A 13,432-nucleotide genomic window follows, 5' to 3' on the forward strand; every position below is an offset into this window, starting at 1 on the left:
ATTTGTTGCACTAATAATAACTAGATTCATGAAATTTATTTTTTGTATTTTGAATTAGTCTTATAGATAAATAAGAACATTGGTTAGGTATGGCCTAGACTACACCCATTTACATGTAACTTTAATTTTTTACATAGTAGAAAAATAACCATTCAAATTTTTTTATATAAAAAATATTTATCACATGACAATTTTTAATTGAACAACTAAGTGAAATGTACAAAAATAGATACAACACCGATGAATTTGAGTATTTCTCTTTAATTTATATACATATATATATATATATATATATATATATAGATAAAAACTGCTGGAGAAGAATCAACTTCTCGCAAATTCCACATAAGGTATTCTCGTCTCCGTCCAAGCTCTTTTCTCAGTTTATGAAGGGACAGGGACGTTGATGACTTTCCTATTCATATAGACGAAAGATTAGTTGTTATATTTAATTTATTCAGTCTGAACTGCAAGAATTCTAATCAAGATTGGCGAAGAAATGGGTGGATATTGATTCTTTCTACACCACATGCTGTCAGATAACAAAATACAAAGAAACAGATAGGTTTCTCTAATTTACATGCATAAGATTGATATTTCACCGTTTCAACTCGCTTTTAAGCATCAATTACATTACAAGCTTACAATATTACATAAAAAATAACTGAAAAAAAGGATTTCTATCTCTAACTTCATCCAAAGTGGTATGCTTTTAATTCAACAATCTTGATTTCTCATAGCCTAATCTTCAAATTTGCTTGCAACTCTACACTGCCTGCAGGAAACGACACCATCATCGATAATGGAAGAACTATTAGAGAAGTCCAACTTAAGATTTAGGAATTCTACAATTTTACCTGTGCTGGAGTTAGCTGAGGAACATCAACTAACCTCTCCATCATTTGCAGTTGATCATAGGGAGCAATCTACACATTAAATAAGGTTTACATCAGAACTTATTTATAAAACACAGTTGATTTCTTTCCTTCATAATCCACAATCAGGGTGGTAAATTTTAGCAGGCTACATATTTGAAATGATGTTGGGAGGTGTTTTGGCAAAGAGTGGGGTCGTGAACTCCATAGAATTGTGGAGTCTGCATAGTTGTGAACTTCTAGAGCTTATAGTATAAGGAGTTAATAAAGTAGAAATTAATATTTTTTTAATAGTGAGACTCACAAACTTTTTGAGCCAAACAAGAGGTGGAGTTCACAATTCCAAATCCCTCAACTCTTTACTTCCCAAATCCTTGGACCAAACACTCCCTAAAATCGCTGTTGTCGTTTTCAAAATCAGTTAAAAAATGTTTTTAGTCATTCCAAATCAATTTTAATAATATGAAAATTGTGTTTAAAAATGTAAAATTAAACACTGAATTGATTTTGAGTGATTAAAGATGTATTTCGATGATTTTAAGTATGACAAAAGTAATTTTAACAATTTCAAAGTCATTCTTAATCTTGTACTTAATGTGCCTCGTCCCTATCTGCTTCTTTTTTATTGTTCTTTCCTTGTTAAGGTATTTGTTATTGCATGATCCTCACTGGCCAGTGGGAGGGGTGGGGTGTGGAGTCAGAAAGTGTCTGAAGCAAAAAAAAAAAGTTAAAAAGGAAAATTTTCACAAATAGAAAAATGTTAAACTATTTACAAAAATAGCAAAAAAAATATTGATACATACTGATAGACTTCTATCAACGTCTATCATGATAGATTTCCATCAGTTTCTATAGATTTCTATCAGCCTCTATAAAAAAAAGATTAAAATTTTACTATTTTGTGTAAATAATTTCCCTTATTTTTCTATTTTTGGAAATCTCCCAAAAAAATAAATAAATGAATTACAAAACTGGAATTTTCCAATAGCGCTAATCAAACATAGACAGTCACTCTAGCAACCTGTCCCCAGATTTTAAAATGGTTGGTTTGGAAGCGAGTCAATATCCTTCGCATTTATTTGTGACATCAGTGTTAGGTATATGTTATAATGCTAGAGATCTTTTTCTTTGTGTTTTTCCCACTTGAAGATAGAGATAAGGTTAGTTATTGCGCTGACTTCTCTCTTTGATAATTTGCATATCGATTGACAAACTTCCAATATAGAAAAGCCCAATTTTGTTTGGCTTGTCCTCTCCTCTGGTTTTTTTATTCTCTAAAATGAATCCATATCTTACCCAAGAAAAAAAAAAAGAGGCAAAAGAAAATGGCCCCCCTCCTCAATCAACAATTTCTAAATGCAATCTTGCTCACCTGATTAAATCCATCAGGCCAGGTAATTGTCACAGCATAGTTCCCCATGGGCTTGATTTCCTCAGGTTGTATATCTTCCGGAATATCAGTGTATTGCAGTTTTTGCTCACCTGTCCATTCGTCCTGTTTTGGGGGAAAAAACAAAACTCTCAAGTCTTAGGGTTTAAAATCTTAATCATGTCTTTAATCAACCATGAAAGAAGACTGATCAATGTTCTCTTTTCACACGAAAGATATCGTTTTCTTTGATAGATTGAATTAAATGATCAAGTAATGTCAAAGAAAAAAAATTAAATGATCTAGTAGAAACTTGAAAGTTTAGGCTGTCATTTATTTATTGCTATATCAACCAAGTCTCAATCACTAGAATCCTCTTCTCACCTATATGTGACGAGTCATGACAATCATGGCTATGAAGGAGCTGGGTTTAATAGCCTGATTACAATTTAAAATTTTCTACGCCCTAAATATTGTGTACTAGTCAGCTGGTGTACATTGACAAGCATTGATGAAACTGACTCGCTAGCCGCCCCGTTTTTTTCCCCCTTTTTTTTGTTCACTGCTTGCTAGTTGTTATTATAAATTTCAAATGGAATCACAAACTTCAAGATGTGAGCAAAGCAAGGCATAGAGAAAACTAAAGTGCAACTATCATCACATCATATATTCCGAAATCCCAAGAAATTATCTTCCAGTTCCAACAATGCGTTTCGATTGGAATTGGTAGCTATCACTTCGCCATTCTGTTCTACCCTTCTTTTAACAATCGTTTCTTTCAAATATCAAGAGGGGGAAAAGAAAAACTTACTAAAATTTATGGTGGCTAGCGAGAAATTAAAAATAATAATAATAAAAAATCATTTTACAATTTATAAAAGAATGTACTCTGTCAAAGAAAGAATATGAAGTAGAACAAATAATATAATAGGCATTAATCAAGAAAAACTAGTGTGCATTGACCAGAAGCACAAGAGGATGACCTCAATCCCAACAGATCACACGTTACTCCCTACCTTTTCCTCCTATAACAAATCTTATCTCATGACATTGATATCGACAATGACAACTCTCCACATATCTCTATAACGATATGATATTGTCCACTTTGAATATAAATCTACATGATATTAATTCTAGTTTCACCCAAAATGCTCTATACCATTGGAGTAAAGTCCCTCACTTATATACTTATGATCTTCGCCTTTTAGCCAATGTGAGACTTTAGTCGCATACCCAACAATCTTCTCCTTGAATAAAGTTCTATCAACCTCTCAATAATTATCTGACCATCTAACTCTTATCCATGTCAACTCCTCTTCTCTAAAGCACACCACTAGTCTAATAGAGCTCAACCACGAATCTCCACTATGACAACATCTTCCAAGGCTCACCACTTTGTTTGGCACCCAAGGATTCAACCAACATGGCATAGTCAAGGGCATGGCTCTAATACCACTTGATAAGAACTACGACGACCCTCTATGTATCTCCACAATGGTATGACATTTTCCACGTGGGCATAAGCTTGCATAATTTTGTTTTTTGTTTCACCTAAAAGGTTTCGTACCAATGAAGATATTTTCCCTCACTTATATACATATGATTTTCCCCTTGTCTAACCAATGTGAAACTTTGGTCACATTTCTAACATACATGACATTTTTTTTTTTTTTTTTAAAGAAATACAACTTTTCATTGATATAATGAAAAGAGTCTAAATGCTCAAAATACAAGCATATGACATTTTCTAAAGCATAACTCTCCCTCTAGCCTATAACGGACTCTTACCCCCTAATTTTCCCTCTTTGTTCCTCATGTATGTGCATTTGATGGGAAGCATACCATACTAATAGACAACTTTTGAAGAAAATTATTCCGGTTTCATGTCTTTGGCGACAGAGAAAATATACTTCAACATTTCTCATATTAGTGAAATAAATTGAATCTAATTATTTCTTTAATAACATCATTATTCAGCTTGTGCAATTATTATTTTTTAATCCATAAATGTCTACAATTATTATTTTTTAATCCATAAATGTCTACGCCATCTTATGTACATCTCGACTAATTCTATAGAACAACCTACCTATTTTTCATTGATTTTTCTCTAAATACTCACTTTTTGTCTTTAGAATTAATTTCAATTAATAAATTAAAAATCGTCAAAAGAATTATAATTAATTAAGTTTCACTATTTTGATCACTTTTAAAATTAAATTTAAAATTCCACTTCATAAGTATTTTTAATTAATTAATAGAAATTGACGTCAATGATTGAAAGTGAGTATTTAATGAAATTGAGGTTAAAAATGTAAAATTTTGAAATCCATGGACAAAATTGAAATAAAACTCAAATCTCATGGATAAAACTGTAACATTTTGAAACTTAGGGACTAAATTGAAACAAAATTCAAAACTTAAGGACTAAATGTGTAACATTTTAAAACCTAAGGACCAAATAGAAACTAGGGCTAAAATCTAGAGACAAAATCTAGAGACCAAAAAAGTATTATTCCTAAATTTCAATATTTAAACAACTAGTAAATATGTATGAAGAAAAAATTTGTTCATGTGCAGCTAAGTCCATGCCCTCCCATCTACATACCGATTTTTTTTTTCTTTTTTTTGAAAAAATGTTTAAAAAATGAATTGTCACATAGCAATTTTTAATTGGGTGCAATAGATGGTTGTACTATTGCCCATTAATAAGAGCAACATGTCATCATAGACATGACATTCCACCAAAGATTTTACTAAGAGGTTACAAGTGGCCGTTAGCACAACATTACTAAAGCATCTAATTGTCTTTTGAAATACCATACGATTGGAAAATGTAGGAATGTAAAGGCTGCATTTAGGTAATAATCGAAGTAATAAACTACAATCAATTAAGATCACTGAACATACCACACTCTGGGCAGAGCGGTCATTTCGTCTCACGGTTGCAGGATGCAAAAGGAATTCTTCATCAGAATCAGGTACCTTCACCCTGATTGCTCGGATCGTTCTATCATAAGTAACAGCTGTTGATACTGACATTTAGAAAGGTATAATGAAAATCAGCATCCTTTTTGTAGCATGAACAATTAAAATCGTTCTTAAGAATATATTGGGCAAGCTTTAGTATAATACCAACACAATTGTTAGAAGGTGAAAAGAGAGTACCTTGTTGCCGGATCTTGGCACACTGTTGCACAACACAGACCCCAAGATCCTGAAATGTCTTGGCGACTTCACCTTGAGGATCAGCCACCGCTTCAGGTATCCCACTATCTCCTGATGCTGATAGCTATCCAAATTAAACAACAAACTTTGAAGCGCTTAAACAAAAATTTAAATTGGGCCAGAGGACACTCATAAATGTCGTCAAGGGAACTTAACATCAGACTTACAGTTGGTCTAATAGGAAGATCAAACAAGTGAGGAATTCCAAACTGCTGGACAACCTGCAATTAATACACTACTTCTTAGCTGTAGTTGGATAAATCTTTTCTACCTTCAAAATAGTTCTCAGGATATGCTACGTGCCTGAGAACCTGAACCTCTGCCAAATGGATAATAACGTTTTCCGTCAGCATCAAAGTGGCACATGTTCTCAACCACGGCCACACAGGGCACCTAGAGTAAAATCGGTATCTTCAAGTTAGAGTATGTCTGATCATCAGACCCTTCTGTCTGTTAGTTCATGGATTGCCCAGTAAGCAAACTTTACATAATGACAATCAATTAAATTTTCATCAGAAATTCCAAACCTTCAGTTTTGAAAACATGCGAACTCCTTTAGCAACATCAATGAATGCTAATTTTTGTGGTGTGGTTACAATAACAGCAGCAGTTAATGGGGCCACCTGAAAATGTTTCTTTATCATATCACCAATAATAAACAACGGAATCAACTAAGCTTCAGATGTAGAAAGGTCAGCAGAAATGTCCTGGTTGGAAAGGCTATCTACAATAATTCAAATATACTCCAAAGAAAATACCAATGGAAAATAAAGCAATAATAAGACACCAAGGAAGAAACTATATTATAGAGGAAGAGTAAAGAACCTAATGCATCAAAGAAAAGGAAAACACAATTTCAATGAACTCTTACATTGTTAATTTTTTTGAAACGTGAACTCTTACATTGTTATTGCAAACAGGCTTGAAATATTATAATGGGTTAAAGGAAATTTAAAGTAAAAATACAAACAAACCTGACAAAGAGTGAGTTGAATGTCACCGGTTCCAGGGGGCATATCAATAACTAGGTAATCCAACTCACCCCTACAATATTTACAGCTGATTAGGATTAAAAAATGGTTGCCTGTCCTTACACTGATAATAGGTAGCCACTCGTTCTATTAGGACAAGGTACAAAATCAAATTCATGTGTTCAGATCATAATTAAAGAAACTACCGGCAGGATACAATAAACGTAAGCTCCTAAGGCCTCATAAGCAAAGAGGAATTTAGTAGCTATACCATTCTTCCTTTTTGGTTATGTAGATGGAGAATAAATTGATAGTGACATTCTATAGGTAAGCTGTATTTTAAATGTGCCTACTAGATCAGTTTACAAAATTCGATATTTTAGGTCCAATTGGATCATCTCCTTTTTCTGGTGATGCAAGGAGGAAACTGATTCTAACCTTCAAGAGAGTAAACTGGAATGAAATGTAACGACTAGCTTATTTAAATATAACACATTGCTGTGAAACCATCTAATTATTAAACTAAAGCTAAACCAAAAGAAGTGCAGACTTTAACACTTCATAAGTTGTACATTTGAAAATTGTATCTTTAATTAGAACTTTCAAATATATAGTTGGTCGGGTATGAGGGAAAATATGCAGAACATTTTGTTTTAGTTTTTGCCTTGAAACTTCTCTTGATTTGTTTCTTTCTTCATTAGTTTTAGGAGCTTTTGTTTGAGGAAAAGAGTAGATATGTAATGAAAATATATTAAATAGTTAAAATTTACCCAAGTCCCGTAATTAACTGGTAGTTTCAGTTTGATACATGCGGAATAAATATGATCTCTTTACTAATGTATTCATGATTTCTAATTTGTTTACCAAGAGCACAAACCATTCAGCAGTAGTCAGTAGCTGGGTAATGACACCAGAAACCATTGGACCTCGCATTATGGCACGACCCTGTCCTGCAAATCCAAAAGATACCAACTTGACTCCCAAGTATTCAGTTGGAAGAATGGTTCTCGTCTCTGGATTCTGTAGAAATTTTAGACATTCATAATCTACCGTCACCGACTGAGAAAATTTTTATTGAAATGTTGAAAAGATACCATTTCTAGCAGTCTGTTTTCAGGGGAAACCATAGTGGGCAAACTTGGTCCGTAAACATCAGCATCAAAAATACCAACTCTAGCACCCATACCAGCCAAAGTATAAGCCAGATTTACAGCTACAGTTGATTTCCCTACACCTCCCTGCATTAAATGTTAGCCATCTCCTTTAACAAGAAAGAAGAGGAGAACATAACAGAATTTCCTGATGCCAAAACAGTAGCCATTTTTTCCCCCTCAGATGCAAAGACATTAGATAGCAGTTTTCCACAATGTTTATGATAGGCCCCAAAATAAACAAGCGTATATGTAAGTGCATCAGAAAGAGTGAGGGTGTGTGAGAGGAGAGCTTACATTCTTTCGGGGACCCATAGTATTTTGTTAGTTAGAAGGAGGGCCACAGAGGTGGGGGTATATACCTGACTGTCTGTTAGGGAGGGAGTTCCCCCCACCCCCCCTCCCCCCCTTTTTGGGGGTGTTTTGCCTGGGCATCCTATGTGAGGATTAGGAGAGGTGGGAAGCCCCCAAATTTTCCCCTGTTTTCTTGTTATCTTGTTTATAAATAAAAATGATGGGCAAAAGCCTATCAACTTACGGATATAACATGAAAGAATTTAAAGAAATTATGCAACAAACTTTTTTCCAGCAAGGAAGTCAATCTTGGAAGTTAATGGTCAACACATTGGATAGATATTCATATAAAGTTGAGTTGAAACGGGATGAAAATGAGTAGCCTACCTTGCAACTCGAAACTGCCACAATGTTTGAGATTCTCTGCAACCCAGGTGGAAGTTCCCCAGCATAAATAGGCTTTGCTGGTTGTGCTGACATTGTCACTTTCACATTTTTAACCCAAGGAAGTGCTGCTACTACCTCATTAGCCCTCTGTTCAAACTGTCATGCAATGTATGTAACCTTTAATTATGACATTCAAGCAATAATCAAAATACTCTGTTCAAACTGTCATGCAATGTATGTTTTTTAAGAAAACCGTGGAAGAAATTTATCTGAAATTAACAAAAATAAATATAAACTAATGAAATTAATGTAGAACATTTACAGACAAAAATAATGGACCGAACCATGGTGGATGACAACCAATTCCATTTCTAAAAAAATTGTGGTTAAAAACAAAAAGTCTACCCTTCCAAACATATGTCAGTTCTTGTTCAAACAACATGATTGGGTCAATTACCAGGTCCTTGACTGGACATGCTGGTGTAGTGAGTTCTAACCGGAAAGAAACCTGTGATCCAACAAACAATCTAGTTTAGTTAACAACAAGAAGACATCACAGAAAAATCTGCCAATTCTATGCTCTCAATAAACCTCTCCTATAGCCTCATCAATGTGAAGATCTTTCACGAAACCACATGAGACAATATCTGTTCCAAAATCTGGGTCGATAATTTGTGACAAGGCTTTTAACACATCCGTCTCAGCCATCTCAGTGGACATTACAGAAGCACCAGCTACAATTTACAGAAAACAGAAGATATGGTTTGGTTATAATACCATTGATGAAACAACAGCAGATGGCCAATGTTGGATATAATGATAACAAAAACAAATTGGTTTTAAAGAAATGATTTGATGCTATACCCTCATACTAACTTGATTGTCTGATGACTGGTGTGAGATATAAGCATGGATATTGTTCTGTGCATAGCGGATACACTGGACTTCATATAGTATGAAAGGCAGGCTTCGTGCATTCTCAGTTTTTGCTAAGTCTCACATGTATAATATACTGCCGGCTATTAACTTGTTCCTCAACAAATTTAGAGTATAATCTTTCTTTGACTCTCGATAAATTTTTACTCGAGTCTAAAAATGCAAAGTGATAGCCTGGTCTCCTTATCTTAGCTTAAATTTTCCATTAATATTGATAACTGGATGAATGAATCAATATTATTATTTATATACATTCTTCTATTATTTATCTCTTCAAACTTGGATAATTTTGCCTTATTTATCTCTTCAAACTCAGATAATTTACCTATACGAACTTTCAGTAAATAAGGCACCAATTATCATCGCAAGAGTCAATAGTTCAATCTCCCACCCTGTTCGAACTCAACCAACAAAAAGTCTTCCATGAATTGTTTTCCTTTTAAAATATGTAAACTTTTTTTTCCCTTAATTCGATGTGGGCATATTTAGACACCCATTCTGAAGCAATGAACGAATGAAGTTTTAAGAGAAATTCTAAACTTGGAAGCTTTGAGTCACAACTTGTACGTTCGTACACTAGAAGTTACAAAGTTTTTAAAAATCTTAATCACTGTATATTTGTATTTGAAGACATATGTGTGTATATGACAATAACGACCATATTACAAAAATTAAAATAACAAAATTTAACGAAGCAAACTTCCAGAGATTTTAGTATGCATTCCATTCATAATACAGTAAATTATCGTAAACAACTAAAATATACTAAACAAAAAATAATAAAGATAAACAAATGACGTTAACTTTTTTTAATACTACTAGCACGTGCCACGCCTAATTTACAATTCTAATAAGAATCCGCTCCTCACCTACAATGCAATTTCACCGCGCAAAACAAAATTGCCAACTAATCAAATTTCGTCTCGGGAATCCAATACCACAGCGAAATAGGCAAACTCATTTAAGTAGGAATTTGCGATCTGGTGAAAGATTACCAAACTCAACAAACCTCTGTACATTAACCAATGGAGGTTTCGCAGTTCTACAAGTGGATTCAACAAAAAAGTAAGCAATAAACTGAAAATTACCTTCAGTAGAAGCAGCATTTCTAGTGAATGAACTCGGAATGGAGTTTCCACGTAATACAGAAATCGACCTATCAATTCTTTGGTTCTGAACCAAAGACTTGAAAGCCGAGACAAGCAGAACATTATCTGAGAGATAGAAAACTAAATTTAGAGACTGAAGATTATTCAGGATAACGAACTGCATTTGTGGAAAAAGCGGATTGAAACATACCTGGTTTTGATTGTGCCTTGATAATCTTGAATGAGAGACATGGCGAGGATGGAGTATGGAGAAGCATTTTTAGAGCGAAGGGAAGCGGAAAGCTACCTCAGTGTGGCTGAAACGATACTCGAGGGAAGTGAACTCTTACCTTCTCAACTTCCTACTCTTGCGGTTGCCACATAATCTTCTTCCTAATCCATCCGATTTTCTGCAACGACACCGTTTCATCGTTTTGCAAATTTCGACTCTCGTTGGAAATTATATATTTTTTTATTTCGCGTATTTGTGATCATGTCTTGTTTCCGTCTTTTCAGACTAACGGTTGTACTTGTTCCACGTGTAGCCATGGCAATTTTGTTCTTTCTATTTTCTTAATTGTCGATTATGTTGTCTAAAAAAAGAGAGTCACTTGCAAGAATAGTAAAAAAAAAAAAAAAAAATCATTTCTGTTTTACCATTTTAGCAATGTCTTTTCAGATTTTGTAAATAGAGCAAATAATAATAATAATAATAATAAAAGCAGATTTCTATTTTTATTATTCAGAATTTACACTTAATGTATCATAGTATGTTAGTAGTATATCTAATATACTTTATATTTGGTATATCAATTGACAAATATACCAAATATAAAGTATATAAGTTATACAATGTGAAAAAGAGGTAATCATAACTCGCATCAGTTCTTGTCAAGTACGATGTCACAATAGTATAAGAAACGACGGAAAATAAATGTAGAAAGTTAAAGCATTAACAGAACACAGTGTTTGTTAACCCAATTCGGGAACACTACCTACATTTGGGAGGACAGTGTGTCCGTGAAAAGATATTTTCACTGATATAAAGTCAAGCGATTACAACGTTGTATTTATCTATAAAGACGTAGTAAATACAATGACACACAAACATTTTAACCCCGAGCAAGATCATCTAGACTTCCCCCTAAGTGTGAGACTCCATCTTAAAGAACTTAGGCTCCCTTTAAGTATATGAATATTAATGTGTTAGGTTTTATGTCCTAAAACTCGTGGTTTGTAAACAATAAAAACTTATTTTGAAAATTCAATAAGTTGTTATTGAATATATGTATTGCTTATTAGAAATTCAATAAACCTAAAAGACCCATGACTATTACATGAGTACTTGAACTTTATGTGGAGACATAAAAGTGGATCGGGTTCGAGTAAATAGTCAAAATGATCTATAGTATATGAATAAGGTTGGGTGTTTTATTCTGGTAACACTATTGGATACGGCCTACTTTGTAGTTGTTACAAAGAGTTGTAAAGTGCTACAAACGATGTGACTCTAATTCGTACATATTATGACATGAGGAGTGAGGGCGTCCTGTGTAAATGGGTTTGTACAAGATCGAACCATGAAATCAATCACTCTTACTTTATAACGTTGTTTACTGTTTAAGACTGACTATTTCAAAGCGATGACCTAGGTAACTTGACCTTAATCTTGAGCTAACTATGAACTCCTGTTTATTCGGGAGTATCCTTAGATTTGCATAGGTGAGAGTTGGCTTAATAGCGTCGGCTTAATAAACCTCCATTTCAAGGGTAAGATCGGGTAGATAGTCGGGGACATAGGGTGCAAGAAGAAATTCACTCCTACCCACTTTTAGGGATAGTAGAGAGGTTGTTCTCTTAAGTGCTGACTTCGGGTCCTGAACAAAGGGCCCACCCTTTCATTGGCCTGAGAGAGACTCAGTTTATTGATTGGATCACAGATCAATTGTTCATTGGAGGATCAGTGAGACTTGAGGAACAATAGGTAATCTCGGGGGTAAAACAGACATTTGACCCAGCCGTTATTACGAATGTGAAAGGTTAACTTACTAATCATAGTTATATCGAGTGGACATAATATATCTACATTGAGGGAAGTTCAACTATGACTTTAGTGGAGTGACCCATTAGTTAACGAATGAGGGTTAATTTGATGTATGAGTTTAGCCAAAGATTGTTGGAGCCTATGATCTGTAGGTCCGCAAGGTCCCCCTATTAGCTCGTAAATGGATTAGCTTTAGAGTAGCGTGATAAGTTAATTTGAAACATTCAAATTAGAATTAAAGGAATTAGTAATTATATGAGATATAATTACACTTTAATTTTAAGAATTAAATGGAATAGAAGAATTAATAAATATTTAAATATGATTTAAATATATGAAGATGGATTTGTGTAAAATTAATTTAGTATTTGATATTAAATTAATTAGAATTAATTAAATTATTTAAATAATTATCTATTAATTTTATTAGAAAATTAATTTATGAAATTAATTTTGTAAAATTAATAATATTTTCAATTTTTGAAATCAAATTAATTTTTGAAATCATTTGGTAAAAATTGAAAAGTTTGAAAACGTAAAATGAGATTATGGTTTTTTCCATCAACACCTTCAACTAGCTCACACCAAACCCACTTAAGTTTGGCTTCAATAACTCCAAGCATGAGCTACATCTCCAACCATCTTCTATGCATGAGAGTCCTACAATAAGTAGAGAAGATTGGAGTGGAATTGAGGCATGCATCTATAGAGTTTTTGCTGAAAAATTCGATTTGAAGAAGTTGTTCTTTAAGTGGGTTATTCTAGTGAGTTCTTCTCTAAGTTTTCTTCATTCAAGTTTATTTTAAGTCCTACAACTCAATCTAAAGCTCCAAAAGAATAGTGGAGAAGATATTGAGGTGGTCCACAACGAGATTTGGAGAAGTTTACAGCTGAGAATCAAGTTTGCAAAAAGTTCTATAAAGATATAGCTTAAAACCCTCTTGTTATTGTATGAGCATGCTTTAAGTTACTGCCAAAATTAATGAATTAAAGTGCTTATTGATCCTTGTTGCTTCTGTTGCTTGCTGATATGCTCCTACAATTGGTATCAGAGCTCCATTTAAGCATTCAATTTGGTTTAATTTT

The 13,432-nt window shown here is 33.6% G+C and overlaps 1 protein-coding gene across 2 annotated transcripts; it reads right to left on the reverse strand.

Moving 5' to 3' along the window:
- Nucleotides 1–488: 488 nt before the first annotated feature.
- Nucleotides 489–10,757, reverse strand: HCF101 (ATP binding protein). Of its 2 annotated transcripts, XM_039023569.2 has the most exons (16): nt 10,514–10,757; nt 10,303–10,428; nt 8,870–9,012; nt 8,736–8,786; nt 8,279–8,434; nt 7,541–7,684; nt 7,324–7,466; nt 6,450–6,519; nt 6,003–6,098; nt 5,779–5,868; nt 5,643–5,696; nt 5,416–5,539; nt 5,158–5,282; nt 2,248–2,370; nt 858–926; nt 489–775 (listed from the first exon to the last, which is right to left on the reverse strand). In XM_039023569.2, the coding sequence occupies exons 1-16, from the start codon at nt 10,578–10,580 to the stop codon at nt 767–769; spliced, it is 1,590 nt and encodes a 529-aa protein (XP_038879497.1). In that variant the 5' UTR covers nt 10,581–10,757; the 3' UTR covers nt 489–766. The 2 variants fall into 2 exon arrangements, with proteins under 2 accessions (XP_038879497.1, XP_038879498.1); XM_039023570.2 differs by lacking the exons at nt 10,303–10,428; nt 10,514–10,757 and adding an exon at nt 9,143–9,284.
- Between the last annotated feature and the right edge of the window lie 2,675 nt (nt 10,758–13,432).

This window comes from Benincasa hispida, chromosome 2 (assembly GCF_027475165.1).
Source record: "Benincasa hispida cultivar pf3 chromosome 2, pf3_genome.v1.1, whole genome shotgun sequence".
Classification (NCBI taxonomy): Eukaryota; Viridiplantae; Streptophyta; class Magnoliopsida; order Cucurbitales; family Cucurbitaceae; genus Benincasa; species Benincasa hispida.

Excerpts from the sequence above, each read along its gene's own strand:
- HCF101 (XM_039023569.2), bottom strand. The coding sequence starts at position 10,580 with ATGCTTCTCCATACTCCATCCTCGCCATGTCTCTCATTCAAGATTATC. Across the intron at positions 8,435-8,735 it reads CATGTCCAGTCAAGGACCTG|TTTGAACAGAGGGCTAATGA; the intron begins GTAATTGACCCA and ends ATTGCATGACAG. Across the intron at positions 2,371-5,157 it reads ACCGCTCTGCCCAGAGTGTG|GACGAATGGACAGGTGAGCA; the intron begins GTATGTTCAGTG and ends CCCCCAAAACAG.